Source organism: Epargyreus clarus, unplaced genomic scaffold, assembly GCF_041222505.1.
Source record: "Epargyreus clarus isolate Ecla_fem2 unplaced genomic scaffold, WU_Ecla_fem_2.2 ptg000006l, whole genome shotgun sequence".
NCBI classification, from domain to species: domain Eukaryota; kingdom Metazoa; phylum Arthropoda; class Insecta; order Lepidoptera; family Hesperiidae; genus Epargyreus; species Epargyreus clarus.
Genome location: NW_027332214.1, coordinates 4,771,720 through 4,789,798, shown reverse-complemented (window position 1 = coordinate 4,789,798; position 18,079 = coordinate 4,771,720). Strand labels below are relative to the sequence as shown.

Genomic DNA, 18,079 nt, shown 5'->3' with positions numbered 1-18,079 from the left:
AATTTATATAAGTAGGTACTGTTAAAAAATAAAATTAACTGATAACTTTATCACTAAAATAGTATCACTTTAGGTAAAATGTTCCCATGTAAAATTTAATGACCGTTCATTTAATAGTAGGTACTCTACAATGATTATGCTACGGTGGAGAAATGTAATTCTTCATTATAAAACACATAGCGTGCAAATTTTATAATTAGGTACTAAGCATTATGATTTAGAGGCCAATTACGTGGTGAACCTATAATTTTAAATACACTTTAATAATCATGTACTTAATGAAACTCTCTGTTGCAGAAGATGAAAAGTCTTAATTGTTGGTGTGGTGTGGTGGTTATATTGATTTATTGTAGTACTTTTACGAAATAAAAGGGGTAATTAATGAAAGAATGATTTATTGAATATTGTGTAAATATTGTTATTAACATCTGACAAATCAAACGTAGCAAAGGGGGTAAATGTAAGTTTATTGATTGGAATTTAAATTATTTTTGCATGCAGACTGGATTCGGGGCAAGACAGGGTCCACGTTTGGCACCAGGGGCCTCTTTACGCTCGTTCATTTCTTGGAAGAAGTATTCCTTATAATTCTTCTTGACTTGCTCAATCAACTCCTTAGTGTGATCCCATCCTCTGGTTTCAGCGATCACTTTCATCTGTAAAATATGTAGATGTTTTGATTTTAAAAAATGGCACGATAAGTAAAATGTATATAGGTACTTATCTATCTTATTATAAAATTGTATTGTATAAAAAACAATTTATATTACGTCTGTCCGCTTCACGAAAATTGTTCATTCTGAAAGTCATCATGACAATAGGGACAAGGATTGATAAAAACATGTACTGTTGGTAACCCTCGTAACGTATAAAAGTAATATTTAACGACTCTACATCTCTTCTATATTATAAAACTGAAGAACAGTTAAAATAGGTTTTTGTAGATCATTTAGATACTCAAATTATGCTACGAGTTTATTTTTTGATCCTTCGGATACCTTAACCTTAATCTAAACTTTAAACAGTGGCGATACGAATACAAAGCAAAGTAACGTTACACAATTTCTCACCTCAACACTGAAGACGTCTCCTTTAACCCACGCCCGCTCGGGTATACAGTCGCGTAGTGTGACGCCGAGGTTCGCCATCATGCTGCAGAGCTCCGCCATGCCGCCGGGCCGGTCGCTCACCGTCACCTTGAACTTCACCAGCCGGCCCTCGGACGCCATGCCCCGCTCCAGCGCGCGGGCCAGGATCGTCGTGTCTATGTTACCACCGGACAGGACGGAGACCACTCTGGTTTTGAAAACGTTAACAACACATCGTGTAAAGAATATATTCGCAATATGTATATTGGACAATCAATTAGCATTCATTCAATAAATGCACCAAAAATAACTTAATTTGTGTTAAAGATGAGATGGACTTTTTTATGTTTGTTTTTCACTTTCACAATTGGAGTTGGAATTTTTAAATGATTTTAACGGAAAATGTGTATATAATACAGGCCGTGTTTTATTTTAATAACCCAAAATGTTTTTTTTTTTCGATTTTGTGCAAGAAAAATAGGTAAGTATTTAGAAAATCTAATTAAGTACATAAGTGGGTAAGCATATAGTTTTAGTTTGGATGAGTACAAATCATTTTATTTTACTGACGTTAGATTTTACCAACAATGTAACAATTAATTCATAAAATAGTGACCGGAAAATATATCTAGAATAATATAGTACATACTTTTTGCCTTTTAAATTGGGGAATAAGCCAGCCATGACAGCTGCAATGCAGACGGCGGCAGCGCCTTCCACGACAAATCTTTCTTCTTCCACAATGTGCATGATGGCACGAGCAACCCAATCCTCTTTTACTACGATCTATGGAGAGAAAATTACTTGTAACTCAATAAATTGTGAAATGACTCAATAACGTTGTGTCAACCAAGGAATCACAGAACGAAAGAAATCATATACAAAATATACTTAATTTTTGATTAACTGAAAACAGAATTAAAAAATAGGCTACAAAATAAACAAATACAACTATGACGTCATAGTCCTTAGATTTCAACACGAAGATAGAGTAACGAATGTTTGAAAAATGAAATTAGTGAGATATACCATTTTATCGACGATGCCTTTCAAACTGTGGAAGGTGTTGACTCCGACCAAGTTTACGGCCAGCCCATCGGCAATAGTAGCGTCTACGGGAACCCTGACTCGTTCATTTTTTCTTAAAGCTTCCACCATGCCCATTGCTTTCTCAGTTTGAACACCCTGTTATAAGCAATTAGTAACTCGGAACAATTAATTACATTTATTATGACATTGTCTGAATAATTTTACTATAAGCATCAAATTTTAAGAACAATTATAAGTATTTTACCGCGTGAAATAGTTTTGGGGATAATCATTGTGCATATCAATGTCTGGATTTAAAAAAATAAAAAAAAACAAAGCTAAATGGAAAATATGTAATTTAAATATGACGCACTTTGAAGAATTTCATTAACATACGTCTTGTGTATTTATGTAAGTAATTATACAAGTAGATGGTTCAATCGATTTTTGTTTCTTACATTTCATGTTGTATATGTATTGTCTATACGCCATCTCAAAATTCAGACTATTTTATCACTTACGTAAATTTCTGTGTCAGGTTTGAGGTGTTTAGCTGCTATGGCGATACCGGTGATGAGGCTCCCGCCGCCAACAGGCACCAGGATGGCGTCCACAGCCGGCACTTGTTCTATGATCTCAATACCGATGGACCCCTGACCTTCTATCACGTTTGGGTGATCGTAGCTGTTGTAAAGATATGTTAGATACTATTTAGTAATATTTATAGAAGTAGGTAAATGAGATGGTAAATCGACCTGCGAAGGGTTCTACCATCTTTAATAATAATAATTTATCAATACTTTTGTTAATATTTGACATATTATTGACTCTACGTTGCGGAATTACATGATGAAAAGTTTACAAAGCATTATTTCATTGCTCTACAATAGTGTATTACAATTTCCTTGATTTGTATGACAATTTGATTAGTAAGCTAATATTTCTTGCACTCACCCATTTATATAAGTCATCTTCTTTTCTTTGCTAATAGACATGGCATGGTGTTTCGCTTCAGCCATGTTCGCGCCGTGAAGTATTGTTTTAGCTCCAAACGCTTCGCATTTACTGATTTTCGTGATTGGTGCATGGATAGGCATGACTATGAGGCAGGGGATGCCCAGCTGTGTTGTGTGGTAGCTCATGGATAGTCCGTGGTTGCCAGTGGAAGCTGATATCACACCGTATCTTTTTTGGTCCTCTGTTAGTAGACACAACGTGTTTCGAACGCCGCGTTCCTTGAAACTTTAAAAATAAATAATCTTTCATTATGTTAAATAGATACTGTAATGGAAATTATTTAGGTAATTGCAAAATATTGTTACCATCCGGTATACTGCATGAATTCTTGTTTCAAATACAAATCCATTCCGAGTTTTTCGGACATGTTGGCTTTCTAAAACAGTAAATAAATCGGGGTTATTGATATGAGATTATTTTGTTACAATCGTTCGTTGCGTTCAGTATTTCGTTAAAATAATTTTCAATAAGTACCTACTTATTATTTGTCTTATAAATAATTCATAGTCACCTATCACCCATACTTACTCATTACTCTAAATAGTTTAAAATTTGCTGCTTCCTGGTAAACTACAAAAATAAACAAAAATAGCTAAAATACTATTGATCAAAGTTTTCAACTGATATTGGGTTCACAATAGATACAGATGAAGTCGGTTAAAAAATGACTATTTTACCTAAATCTTTAACCTACGGCTATAAATTCATACCCTACCATGTAGTCTGCCATTTAAGGTTGTAAAGTAGAAGCTATTGCTTGTGGCAATTTACCTACGAGTTTGTTCTATATTCTATATATAAACTAAACAATATATTATTTTTTGCAAAGAGGAGGTAAAATGAAATACCGTGCATGGAGTCCTTTGGACAGCTCCGACGATGCGGCGGGAAGCGGCCAAAATGTCGTCATACTTTATTTTGCGCGGGTTGTTGGGGTCACAGTATTCGTCGTATTCTACATCCTAGTATGAAATTTAAAAGGAAATACTAAATTTAATATATAGTTTATATATGAGTAGAATATCTACAGTCAACTTTTTATAGCATTGATTTAAAATAGATATGTTTTATTTATTTTTTATTCCAATTAAAAACAGTTTTCTTGCATTTCAATCGTGCTTAAATATACTTTTGAGGTTAAGTACTTCCTTCTTCTCGATGATTTCAACGCAGTAATACAATTCCGTATTAGTGAATTAATACGTAGATAATTAGATATTACAATTTTATTATTACATGCATTCAACAGCTCTTATAAGTTCACTGCTCGTCATTACTTCTAGAAAGAGATGTGGTTCTCAAATATTGTTGAACAATCGGCGTATCTAATGCAGATCTATGTGCAAGAGTACATAGATTTTAAACTCGATATGCCGGTCTCAAACTTTAAAATAGTAATTATTTTCTCTATTTGCACGAACCCAGAACACAAATACATGACTCTTCGTTTGCAAAATTATCTTAAAATCTGCAAAACAGCTGAATTGATTTTACACTTAAATAGACGGGTTTATCGACAATACTTGATACTATTCTAACACTACAATATGTAGAGTTCTTCCATAGAATTATTCTATTAGCTATGTGAGATCTCCTTTTTGTACATAAGATTGAAAGTTTTATTTTATGTAAATAGTTAAACTGCTAAGTATTTCCAAAATTATTTTGTGTGTACTTACAGTCTGCATTTTGGTATGTTTGTAGGTTGCTAGATTGGTTGGATAGTAGTTGCGGAACGGATTGTTGGAAGTTGGTTAACGGATTAGTTATTGCGTTACATAATATTAATCGTTTTACAAATTTTGTTGGATTTGGTATATGAATGGCGTGAATGACATGAGTGCTATAATTCATTTGTGACTTACGTTTTTTCTTTTTGGCGACGCCAAAATCTTATTAATAAAACCTTATTACGCCTATAGTAATACGCCGTGATTATACATAATTGGTAAAGTATACAAAAATGTTCTGAAAAACAATAATTTCTTATTACTTATATAAAATCAAGTAAAACGGATACCAGCTCTATGTTAAGGTTGGTGGTTGGTTGTTAAGGTTGGGTTGTAGGTTAAGGAATGAACTGAAAGGCAAGTAAAAATTCATTTCTAATATGCAGTTAAGCTGAAAAATCGAGGTTCGAACCTTATACCACCCGTTTAGAAGACTTTTTAACCACTAAGATATCACTGCTCCTGATAGGCGTTTAACCGACAATGGTTAAATGTCTATTTTTATATTATTGAATGAAGGTATAAAATTAAAATAATAACATCAACATTCATAATTTTATTTTTTATTACCCAGTTAATTAGTAACAAACAATGGACGTAAGGATGGTACATATTTGTGATATCGTATAAAATAACTTTTATCACAGATTTGAAAGACACACATTAATATATTAAAATCAATTTAAATTATCCTCAAATGTTGACTTTCAGATATATTTAATCCATTAAACATCATATAATATGTACATTAAACATTACATAAGATTATGTACAAATAACCAATTATAATTATTGTCCCTCCCACGTTTGGGCACAGATTTTCTCTTAGAATTATTTTCAAACAGTTTCGAAAACATCACGGTAATTTAAATATGTAGTTTTTATTTTAGCTAGATCTATTTTGTATAATTTAAATCGTAACGGTAATAATAATTAATAATAAAGAAAAAAAATGAAATTATAGAAAAGGGTTACCAACGGCCGTTAAGGCATGGTTATCTTATTCGAGTTATTTCATGTAAACATATTTCAGCAATCGATCGATGTTTTCCTCACAGCATATACATATAAGTTACTTTGTTTAATTGCTTTTAGGTGCCTTCAATTGACAACTGGTCTCCTCTTTGATTAAAGCGTTCATATAAGTATTTTCATGTCAATACCATGGCGTACTGGTCTTGCTTAAGGAAAAACGCAAGTAGAGTAACATCTTATCTTATGTATAAAATTCTCGTGTCACAATGTTAGTTACCGTACTTCTCCGAAACGGCTTTACCGATTTTCACCAAATTTTATACGCATATTCAGTAGGTCTGAGAATCGGCTACTATCTATTTTTCATACCCCTGAGTGATAAGGGTTGTTCACCCTTAACATTTTTTTATTTATATGGCAACACAACGTTTTCCGGGTCAGCTAGTAGTCCTATATATCTACACGCCCTTGGGTTTTAGTGCGAGACTTCATCAAGGGAGTCAGTGCTGGGTCGACGGCAGTCCTCCCACTCGCGGGCGAAGTACCACTCCCGGTAGGTGCTGGCTATTATCCTTCGGAGCTCATCCAGGTGCTCTGGACCCCGAGTTTCACATACCACTTTCACCTGTAATATACAATATAATTTCAAAATCTACAGGTACCTATTTTATAAAATATATAAGCTACACATTATTACGGAAATGGCACATTTTCTTATTGTTATTAATTAATATTTTTCAAAATTTGATCTTTATATATTATGTAAATTTATTGGATGACTCCTTAATACAATGAAATATGAAAATAAGCTTACTTAGACTCCAAGATTATTTAATTTTTTTAATTTTTGCTGTCCCTTTCGTATACCTAAGTTACATTCTTGTAAATATGACAATCCATGCTTAATTCCGTAATTTAGGTACTTAGAAGAAAGTTTCTTATTTGCTTACTCTTTTATCAAATGTAGGTGATGGAGCTTATTACCCGACTGCCAAGGAAGGGTTATGTTTTTCGCGCGTATCTTGTATGTTTGTCTTTCTTTATTTGATCGGATCTAACAAACGGCTGGATGAATTTCAACAGTTAAGGTGTCATTATATTTGTCTCAATGACCCGAGTGTCCTTAGATAGGTAAAAAAAAATCAAAATGGTGGATTTTTGACGCGAAATAGTAACACATTTAAAAAAAAAAGTTACCCGAACCTATCGAGTAGGGTATCAAATGAAAGGAAATTAAACGGAGATTATAAAAACATATTTGTATATACATAAAAAAGCAACGTGACTGACTGACTGACTAACTAAATGACTTTTTTATTTTTCAGAAACCAACGTACAGCCTGAACCAAGGACCTTACAGTTCTGAAATTTTGCACATAGGTTCTCTATATAGCGTAAATAAGTACTAAGAAAGGCCTTTTGGAAATTCTACCCTTAAGAGGGTAAAATAGGGGAAAACAGTTTTTTTGAAATCCTTTAATTTTGAAGCAACTACTATAAAATTTTGTATTTGGCTTTCTGGATAGGAACAAAGACGCACTTATTTACCCCCCTCCGAAAAATCAACCTCGTAGAGGGTAAAATAAGGGTTAAAAGTTCATTTGAATAATCGTAAATTTTGAAGCAAACACTATGAAATTTTGTATCAGGCTTGTTGGATAAAAATAATGAAATACTACCACTAACGAGGTTAAATAATGACCGAAACTTTGATTTACTGAATTTATATATTTTATAGACCATAAATGGTGGATTTTTTCGCGAAATAGTAACACGTTTTTAAAAAAGTTAACCAAACCTATCGAGTAGGGTGTCATAAGAAAGGAAATTAAGAGGAGATTACACATACAATATATAATATATCTTATATATAAAATTCTCATGTTAGTTACCGTACTCCTCCGAAACGGCTTCACCGATTTTCACCAAATTTTATATACATATTCAGTAGGTCTGAGAATCGGCCACTATCTATTTTTGGTGCAGTCGGGTTTTTGATTTTTTAAATTAATTACTTGTTTAAGACTTACGAAATGAATAACTGAATATTAAATGAAAGAGTGAATATCAAATCTTAAACAAACATACCCGAACGCTAAAGATATCTCCAAAGATCCACGCCCGCTCCTGCATGATATCCTTTATAGAAACACCAATGGACGCGATGAGCTTGCACAGCTCAGCGATGCCGCCGGGCCGGTCGCTCACCGTCACCTTGAACTTCACCAGCCGCTGCTCCGCCGCCAGACCGCGCTCCAAGCAACGCCCCAGAATGGTCGTGTCGATGTTACCACCGGACAGAATGCATACCACTCTGTAATTAAAATTATTTGACCATTAGTTTCCTGAAGAAGGAGCTGTGGCCGAAGGGAGTTGTGTTCCGGAAGTTCTGTGGACGGAGAGGACCCTCGGAATTCACCAGACTCGCGTCTCACGTCGCCGCAAATACCTGATTTAGTTATAAGTATATATTAGTATGTATGTTAGTCTGTAAGGTATATGTAATATGGACCTTGTTGTCTGAAATAAATGAATAAATAAAAAAATATAATAAAAAATAAAAAAATATTTTTTAACGGAAATTTAATGGATATTTAAACACGTTCATTGCGCATCATCCACAATAGATCCGATGTAGTGCTGACGCTGTACGCGCTATGTAATGAAAATATTTTTTTTAATCTGGCGGAATGTTTACTTTGGTACTTATTTTTCGACTTTTTCTATGGAAGCATCACGTCAGGTCTGGTCTTCTTTACCACCACGCCATGGAAATAAAAAGTTTTCCATCTAATGTGGTGGCAGGCCCATGTTGGTACATAACCGTCTTCGAACTCAACAGTACCAGAAGAAAGTCTGTGATTTAACTTTTTATTGCAGTGAATTTGTGTTTTTTTCGATGTATGGAATGATTTTTTTGTATTTTTACCTACTATACAACCTACCTACCTACTTTACTACTAGTATACCTACAAGAATTGCCCCGTTAAAATAACAGTTTGTATTTACTTACTTCTTGTTAGTAAGCTCGGGAACCAGACCCGCCATGATGGCTGCCACGCCGACAGCTCCGCCGCCTTCCACAACATACTTCTCTTGCTCTACCAAGTGCAAGATAGCGCGCCCGATCCAGTCCTCGTTTACTGTTATCTATGAAGGAAAGATTTCTTTCTACTATTAAAAGTTATTTAAAGGTGAATCTTATTTCGACTCCGGGGTACCAACAGCACATACATTTGTGTCTTATACCAGAGTTCAGCGTTGCAGTTAGGCATTTTAACCTAGTCCTCAAGTGCTACATTTGCATTGGTGGCCGACCTTAAGTATCACTTTAATCCAAATTACAATCTGGGTCTGATTATAGATCCACAATTGCCAGTTGCCACTCAGCTCGACTGCATGCTAGTTGGCTATATCAATATTTAAAAGAAGTTAAATTGAATGTTTCGATTTAAAATAATTCATTAATTTGACTCGACGTTAACTAAATTTAAATTGAACTTTACATCACGATAACGTTTCTTGCGTATGTACTCGTACCTACCTACTGTATGCAATGTACTAATCGCGCTTAATATTACGTAGTTCAGCCATTTGCTCTGAATTCCGGCTTCCAACCGGTTAGGGTTACTGACATATTGTAATAAATATGTTGCTTTGAGTTGGTTTATTAGTTACTCAAACATTAACGTTGTGGAGCAATCAAAGGTCGCGAGGTGACACGTACCCAGATTAGGAAGTCTATATAAACTATCTTTAATTGTATATTGTTAACTATGTATTGAATTATGAAGTAGGTATTGGATATATTTACAAGGAAAAACGAAAACTTTCTAATACGAGATTTTAAGTGTTTTGTCAAGTTCGGGAATTTCCGCCGCAAATAAGGAAATAATAATAATAATAACTATTTCATAAACTCCTACTTTATAAAGACTAATTAATTTATTAGTGACGCAAGTGTTCATATAATTTACCAAGTTACTATTAAAATAAATAATTAATAAATAATAAAATAAATATTAATAAATATTATATTTAAAAATGAGAGTAAAAAAATACGCGTCGAATAGATAACCTCTTCTTTGGGCAGTCGGTTAAAAAGTAGGTAGGTACCAACAATGGATACGTACTTATTGAACAAATACCTACAATGTATATAAATCTAATGTTATGGTCGTTGACCTGTTGATAAAACTTGTTGCTAAAATGTGACCTTCTGACCATTCGTTCATTGCTTAAAAAAGTAATTTTGGTTTTGCGATAATATTTACATAACAGCCAGTACAAAAAACTGATATTAAGGGTTAGTATAAGTTTTTCTAAGAGTCGGTCTGTATTTTGTTACATTTTTATCGTTACACTATTAATTAAAATAACATTTACATAAAAATATCAGTTATTTATTCTAAACACATACAACTTCATGATAAAAAAACAGTAGGTATCGTCGAAATAAAAAAACAACCTCTTAATCTCAATTCTCGTAATCTATTATTATCAAAATACTTATTTGTAAAACGATATTATTATCGCCATAGTATTGTGTCATTAAACTGTTTTTTTCACACATGTTATATAAAATAGTTACTTCCGATGTCATCGATCTTGGGTCGCTGCTGATTTTTTGTTAACAAAGATTTAATTATATTAACCTTATATTTATAGGTATATATTTGAACATTATCTCTTTGTTTGCCATTTTTTATGAAAACCAGATTCTAAATATTTTAAATATTTTAAATACTTTATTCGTAATTTAAATTCGGGAATCAGGATTCAGATCTGCTTAATTATTAAAAAAAAAATAACAAGTGAGAGAAGAAAATATGTGGTATGTCGTGTATATATTATAAATAATGCACATAATCCATATTATGCAACGTAGTAGCACAGCTATTTGCCATAAACTAATCAGACACCTACATACAGGTGTCTATAATAGGTACCTATAATCTGTACTATACCTACTCTTTAGATCAACATTCTACCGCAAGTGTATTATAATTGCAACAAATTTGTTTCACCTTTCAAGCGAAACGGCGCAAAATGTTCAAAATATTTTTAGTTTATATTTTTATTGAATATTGTCGCATGACCAGCGCTCAGATTTTTAACTCCTCTAAATAATATTATAATACATTCATTCCAAACACAGGGCTACTTGTAATAGACCAAAAAAGCTATGCTTACCTACTAATAAACAACTAAGTTTGAGTAGCTGCCGAATGCAACAACGACAGACGCCGACAGACAGAGCTTCTAGAGCACTTTTTCACACGCTCATAGAATCTGGAAAACTGCAGCGAGATAATTCATGTGTGCGGGTAGGATGGAAAGACTTGCAACAGGAAAAGGTCCCATACATATGTAATAAGTCAACATAGCCAAAAGCCTAAGTAGGTCCTTATGTGGGATTTTCCGTCAGACGCGTAATTCTTTGATTCGCGCTAAAAACCTGCATAACGTGGAGTAGGCATGGGCGAGCATCGTGGCGAGTACTGAATTCAGTCGAGTATGTTATTTCCATTTAGTCGTGTGTACTTGAATATATTCGCGCATATGCCCGTATACTCGGCGACTTACATAACACAAAAAACTTACCACCCTGTCCATGCTTGATTTAGCGGTGACATAGGCATTGTAGCCCACCGTGGGGACGGCTAGACCATCTGCTAGTGTGGAGCGAATCTCTACGCTAACTGGCGTGTCGTTCTTCATAGCAATCTTCATGCTCGGGCATTTCTCTGACTCAATACCCTGCGTAGTAAATAAAAATTCGAATTACCTATAAAAATTTGCGTAGAAAATTTAAAGGTTTATAAGCATAAGGTTTCCAAAAAAATATTTGAAGGTGGTAGAACCCTTTGTGGTTCGACTCTGGCGCCACCACCGCCACACCTACTTCTGCCTAACAATGATAGTGTTAAGTGCTGCTGCATTTTGGTTTGAAGGGTGTGGTAAGGAAGACATACTTTTCTGAGGTGTTCAAGCTTAGTCCTCAGGAGTAGCGGCGCATTCGTAGCCGACCTCAGGTAGGAGTTTCTAATCCTATCTGGGATTGATTACAGATGTCCATGGGCGGCGGTAGCCACTTATCATCAGGTGGACTGTATGCTCGTCTGCTACTCCTATATTATAAAAAATGTACTATATTAAAAAAAAACTTTATGTCATAACAAATAACTTGATCAAAGCGGATCTCCAGATAATTTATAAAATATTGTTTGCGTGCTGTTATCTTGAATGTTGCAAGCCCCCTTAATTGAACCCAGTCAAAATAAATTGATAGTAAAGTTCAGAGGTTCAAAAAAATCAGGAATCTTACGAGTTACTCGAATACGTTCACCAATGGCGTTTACGACTTCGTGAAGGCCTATTCATCATGTTTGATTTTATGTTATTTACGCAGGGATTTAAGGTTCAAATCTCAGGCCTTTGATTTTTCAGGGTCATGTCCGTATTGAAAATTAATTATCACATGCTTAACAGTTCGTACGTAACACAAGTAATGGTATAAAGGGGTCTCAAAGATGTGTGAACTCTACTAATCTGCACTTGACTAGGGTGGATGGACTATGCCCTAAGCCCGACTCGTGCCCAAAAGCAGCCAATTATATTTTCGTATCGAAATTAAGTTTAAATATGTCGATAACTTAAATATTCTAAATGTAATGCACTTTTACTTTAAGCCGTCAACTTTAAGATAACTAATTTTAATGGACCTTTATTATTTAAATATTGGCAAAGGTTCGATATCGATGTGTCAGATACGACATTTTCGAATTATCAATATGGATGATTTGATAGAGATGCACGTCCCTAATCAGAATCCTAAATGAATAAACGTAAAACATTAAGGAAATCCTACACGCCTGAAAATAAAAAAAAAAACTTAGGATTCGATACTTACATAAATAAGCACATTAGGCTTCAAATGCTTGATGGCAGTGGCTACACCAGCCAGTAAGCCGCCTCCTCCAACGGGGACCAGGACTGCATCCACGTCGGGCACCTGCTCTAGGATCTCGAGCCCTACGGTGCCTTGCCCTGCCATTATATGCGGATGGTCATATCTGTTTAGGAAAAATATGTTTGTAAAAGAAGGGACCTACAATCTACAGGCAGGAAATTCATAAGGTGATAATTGGTTACCGCTCAAATTCATAAAAATTATGAGTACCAATAATAGACGAATCTATACGATGAGTTTTAACTCTAAAATATAATAATAATAATAACTTTATATGTCGAGCGACTGTTGACTCAAAATATGTTAATCGTGATATTAACTTAAAAAAATAATCGTTTTTTTAAGTACATATTTCGATATCGTCTTCACATTTGGAGAGTGTTGAAATAGTAATAAAAGATCTGAGGAACTCACCCATTGATATAAGTAAGTCCTTTCTCCTTAGCCATAGTCATTGCTTGATATTTCGCCTCCTTCATATCGCAACCATGTATTATGACGTTTGCGCCATAGCTTCGACATTTCTGGATCTTCATGATGGGCGCAATGTTCGGCATCACGACTGTTGTGGGTATATTTAGCAGCTGAGCATGGTAGCTGAGTGCTTGGGAGTGGTTGCCTAAGGAAGCGGAGATTATTCCACGTCTCTTAGCCTCTGGAGAAAGAAGCAGTAAAGCGTTCCGTGCTCCACGCTCTTTGAAACTGTTGGTAGGAAACAGATAGGTTTATTTTTTTACGACAACGCATTACGAAGATATTAACATATTAATCTTAGCAGTCGTTGTACGAAAGACGGATAATTTATCATTACCTTCCTGTGTGTTGCAGAAAATCATTCTTAAGATATATGTCCATATCGTATTGTATAGACATGTGGGATTTCTGTAAAAAAATATATCCTTAATTTATTTTGTGAGAAACGGATAATAAGAACGAATATACGAACTTGTGTGAATGGATTTAATTCTGAGAATTATATGATTTAAACGAGAAGGAATATTAATGAAAATTAAGTACTTTGTATGGTCACATGATTTTAAATAGAAAATAAATTTTAACATGTCATATTTTTGTATTATTAAACCCACTGATCAGAAAAATACCTACCTGATAGAATGGAGTCATTTTCACTTATAGACGTTTACAACACCAGAGAAAATGCAATCACCTTTTTACAGAGTCCCATGAAAGCGCTTTAGGAGAATCTCTGAAGGAAGTTTATTCCACTTATTGTTATTCCATTTATTGTTATATTTAATAGAAAACAATTAAAACTCACAACACACGGCGTTTTGGTGATCCCACTTTGTATTCGGAAGGCGGCTGCGGATACATCTTCGAAGCTGATTTTCTGTGGATTATCTTTGTCGCACATGGGATCAAACTCGATCGTCTGAAACACCATTTCTTTTTTGTCCTCCAGTTTTTTTAAGCTTTGTATAAGTATAAGTCGAGACTACTGTAATTGCTTATGTATGGTATGCTTATGTACGTTCGTTCAGACGTAACCAATTAATATAATAAATTTGTGAGACAAGTAATCATAACTTCATCGATATAATTACGTTGCAGGTCAAAGACAACAGAGCATCTTAGATTTATTCGTGTCAACATATCACTTAATGTTTACAGTTATCACTCTCCCGGAACGTTCATGTCTTTCATGCATTGATTATACCTACATTGAGAAAGATAAATCTTACCGATTCGTGATTTTTGTACGCTTCCATTTGGGCTTGTTTTTCGGGCACAAAAGTTGTTTTATTGGACTGGCCGATCACATAGCCACTCCAACACGCACTGAATGTTTTGTAACTTTTACTCGACATTTATGACAACGATTACTTACTTGATGAATTATTTTTTAGCAGCGATCGTAATGGAGGCCTTGAATGATAACGATGGTGTGTTTTTGAAGACGTCAATTATAATTATAGATCACTTTGGTCACATTGTTTACTATTGCCTTAAACCTCTTACTTATATTGGTGTTAAATGATAAACTTCACAAAAAAACAACGCCAAAGGTATAATATAATAGAAGTGGAAATAATATCGTCATTTGCGAATCGATTGTTTGGGACGATTGGGTCGATTGTTTTTTTATTTTCTTCCTCTTAGAAGGGCCAGAGTTTGCGCTGTAAGAAGTAAGTAGTAGCTTTACTGCAGGTTGAAAGATTGTAGGTATATATCTTTAATTTAAATGTATTAATTTATATATACATTTAATTTCATCTCTTCAGCCCTATTTCCTACTTTGATAAGTTTGGATGAAGTTTGGATCATATTCTGCAATTCCGCGCCTTTGTAAGCTGTTGAATGGGTACGATAGGTCTTTGGATATAAACCATCATTAAGAAGTGTATAACTTTTAAAACCGACTGAATCATTTAAAACATAGAAACTTTAATTAAATAAATAAATTGTGCATGCTGTGTTTGCCTTAAAAGGTATACACATACTCATTTTGATTTGGCTTAAGATACATGTGTTGTTATTATTGTATGTGATGTTGGCTATTGGCAAACCGAATAAATAAATAAATAAATAAGACTAAAATAGATTCATCTAGTAGACAGTGGTGCCTCTGTAGTAAACTACTTGTTTTTATTTTTATTTTATCTCTTCTTATAATTTTGTTATTGTGTCATAAAAAATGGGCTGGCCAGCCTATTTATAAAAAATATAATTGCCTAAAATGTAATCATTAATATTTAACTCAGTAGATATACAATAATTTCTCTCTCTCTCTCTCTCTCAACTTTGTAAAAAACATATTATACATTTTATTGTGTTCATAAGTCTATTAACGCTATGACTACAATATCTTTAACCTGAGGAAAAATAATAATTTTCACGAATGTTAATGCCATGATTCTCATTCAGGTGTTAAAGTGACTTCTTTAAAATATATATATCTGTCTGTTGTTTAACATTCCTTCATCGCGTTGGAGCAATATGGTAAATCCTAATTTATATACTTTATTATGAGTTATTATGTGAGTAAACCTCGCTTAGTTTTATGATACTGCCTTTATAAGCAACAAAATCAAAATGCATCATTTGAAGCGTAGCGCCATTGTTTCATTTAGACAAAATGAATTAGTGGCCACTAGATGGCAGCTCAATCATAAAATATGTACTTTCTTTTATCTAAAAACAAACAAGTACAATTTGTCCTTGAATATTATGTAAGTAAAAGTGAGTTTATAATACATTTCATTATTTTATATAGGGATAGATTTTGTAGAAAATGATACAGGATTTTTTTTCTGGTAACTCCGGTTATCATTTTTGACAAGTGTCATGTCATAATGTTACTTTATTTGACATTTCTAATTTCCATAAAACGCGTTAATGGCTAGTGGTGTTCAGAGAATTGTGTATTTTGTTTAAAAAATTGACTTGTTTACAATATAGTAGTCGATTCTATTGTTAATCATGTTTGCTTCGTGTTCGTATTAATCATTTGTTGTTCGTTCGTGTACTCTACACTGTAGTTTATAACTATTTTGCGAACAAACCAAACAAGAAACAAACTCGTTAGCTGTCAAAATAGAGTTTAAGCTCGAATATTTTCGAAGTTCTGATAATAAAAGCTATCATAAGTTAAAATGCCATACGCCAATCAGCCCTCCGTACATATAACGGAATTAACCGATGACAATGTAAAGTTCGTGGTCGAAGACACCGAATTGAGCGTGGCGAACAGTATGCGACGAGTTTTCATTGCTGAAACGCCGACTATGGCAATCGACTGGGTGCAGTTGGAGGCAAACTCCACGGTCCTCAGCGACGAGTTCCTTGCACACCGTATAGGGCTCATTCCACTTATATCCGACGACGTTGTCGAAAAAATACGGTACTCAAGAGATTGCATGTGCGCGGATTTCTGTCCAGAGTGCAGTGTGGAGTTCACTCTAGATGTAAAGTGCACGGATGATCAAACAAGACATGTGACAACTGCTGATTTGAAATCAAGTGACCCAAGAGTAGTTCCAGTAACATCACGTCATAGAGATGAAGACCAGGCGGACTATGGAGAGATTGACGAGATTTTAATCATCAAGCTTCGTAAGGGACAGGAGTTAAAACTGCGAGCATATGCCAAGAAGGGATTTGGAAAGGAGCATGCCAAATGGAATCCAACCGCAGGCGTTTCTTTTGAGTATGACCCTGATAATGTGATGAGGCATACTCTCTACCCAAAACCAGATGAATGGCCAAAGAGTGAACATACAGAGCTAGATGAGGATCAATATGAAGCAGAATTCAACTGGGAAGCTAAACCTAATAAGTTCTTTTATAATGTGGAATCTTCCGGAGCGTTGAAACCTGAGAATATAGTCCTCATGGGTATTGTAATCTTAAAAAACAAGCTATTGAACCTCCAAGTCCTACTCGCTCAAGAAGTTCAGAATGATGCTTTAGCTATTAATTGATATTCAATATTATATTTATTACAATAAAAATATAGTTTCTTAAGAAAAAGTGTTTTTGTTTTACACCATATCACCATTATGTTATACTGCCATTTAGTTATTTTAGGAATTATTAATATTTTTTACTACTAGATTTAATCTTTCATGCTTCAGTATCATATTAGTTTTCATTCCACTTTACAAATCATCAGTTACCTATACAAATTTTGTACAACTTAAAAATCTCAATTCGAGATTATAAGTATTTTTTAAGTTTCAACTGTAGTGATGGCCTAGTCACTAGGACGAGTTTCTTAACCACTAGGCCCTAGTGGTTAAGAAACTCGTCCTCTCGATCGAGGGATCCGAGGTTCAAATCCCAGGCATGCACCTCTGATTTTTCTGAATTATGTGCGTATTAGAAATAAATTATCACTTGCTAAAACGGTAAAGGAAAACATTGTGAGGAAACCTGCATTCCTGAGAGATATATAAAAAGAAATCTCAGGTATGAAGTCTATCAATATGCACTTGGCCAGCGCGGCAGACTATGGCCTCATCATTCTCATTCTGAGAGGAGACCCGTGCCGCAGTGGGACAGTAAGGAGTTGAGGATGTTTTACTGGATGGATTTTTATGTGTAATTCAAAGAGCTTGTTTTGACTTATGAAAAGTAATTTGTAATTAATTAATGTTATATGTGTGTCACCTATGTATGATGGTTGTTTCATTTAACAAAAAATGTTTTTAATCCTTCCATGATATTAAAACTTCGAGTTATTACCCTTAGATCTTAATTATAATTATGATCACGATTATTATGAAGATTAAGAATTCATACCACTG

General features: G+C 34.2%; 3 protein-coding genes across 4 annotated transcripts; 1 reads left to right on the top strand and 2 right to left on the bottom strand.

Annotated features, from left to right (window-relative positions):
* Nucleotides 1-378: 378 nt before the first annotated feature.
* LOC140742498 (L-threonine ammonia-lyase-like) lies at nt 379-4,990 on the bottom strand. 2 transcript variants are annotated; one of them, XM_073073394.1, is made up of 9 exons: nt 4,814-4,990; nt 3,983-4,096; nt 3,440-3,510; nt 3,072-3,359; nt 2,639-2,801; nt 2,118-2,273; nt 1,738-1,874; nt 1,071-1,296; nt 379-656 (listed from the first exon to the last, which is right to left on the bottom strand). In XM_073073394.1, the coding sequence occupies exons 1-9, from the start codon at nt 4,820-4,822 to the stop codon at nt 486-488; spliced, it is 1,335 nt and encodes a 444-aa protein (XP_072929495.1). In that variant the 5' UTR covers nt 4,823-4,990; the 3' UTR covers nt 379-485. The 2 variants fall into 2 exon arrangements, with proteins under 2 accessions (XP_072929495.1, XP_072929496.1); XM_073073395.1 differs by lacking the exon at nt 4,814-4,990 and adding an exon at nt 4,371-4,455.
* A 1,091-nt stretch (nt 4,991-6,081) lies between these two features.
* Nucleotides 6,082-14,607, bottom strand: LOC140742496 (L-threonine ammonia-lyase). Its single transcript, XM_073073393.1, has 9 exons — nt 14,516-14,607; nt 14,092-14,205; nt 13,624-13,694; nt 13,227-13,514; nt 12,753-12,915; nt 11,444-11,599; nt 8,853-8,989; nt 7,928-8,153; nt 6,082-6,464 (listed from the first exon to the last, which is right to left on the bottom strand). The coding sequence occupies exons 1-9, from the start codon at nt 14,540-14,542 to the stop codon at nt 6,315-6,317; spliced, it is 1,332 nt and encodes a 443-aa protein (XP_072929494.1). The 5' UTR covers nt 14,543-14,607; the 3' UTR covers nt 6,082-6,314.
* A 1,536-nt stretch (nt 14,608-16,143) lies between these two features.
* RpII33 (RNA polymerase III subunit RpII33) lies at nt 16,144-17,303 on the top strand. Its single transcript, XM_073073708.1, has one exon. The coding sequence runs from the start codon at nt 16,427-16,429 to the stop codon at nt 17,252-17,254; it is 828 nt and encodes a 275-aa protein (XP_072929809.1). The 5' UTR covers nt 16,144-16,426; the 3' UTR covers nt 17,255-17,303.
* The last annotated feature ends 776 nt before the right edge of the window (nt 17,304-18,079 follow it).

Coding starts and splice junctions, on each gene's coding strand:
- LOC140742496 (XM_073073393.1), bottom strand. CDS start 14,542: ATGGAAGCGTACAAAAATCACGAATCG. Junction 12,916..13,226: donor GGACTTACTTATATCAATGG/GTGAGTTCCTCA, acceptor TTTCCTAAACAG/ATATGACCATCCGCATATAA. Junction 8,154..8,852: donor CCCGAGCTTACTAACAAGAA/GTAAGTAAATAC, acceptor TTTTAATTACAG/AGTGGTATGCATTCTGTCCG.
- RpII33 (XM_073073708.1), top strand. CDS start 16,427: ATGCCATACGCCAATCAGCCCTCCGTACATATAACGGAATTAACCGAT.
- LOC140742498 (XM_073073394.1), bottom strand. Junction 2,274..2,638: donor AACCTGACACAGAAATTTAC/GTAAGTGATAAA, acceptor TGCTTATAACAG/GGTGTTCAAACTGAGAAAGC. Junction 1,875..2,117: donor AAGGCATCGTCGATAAAATG/GTATATCTCACT, acceptor TTCTCTCCATAG/ATCGTAGTAAAAGAGGATTG.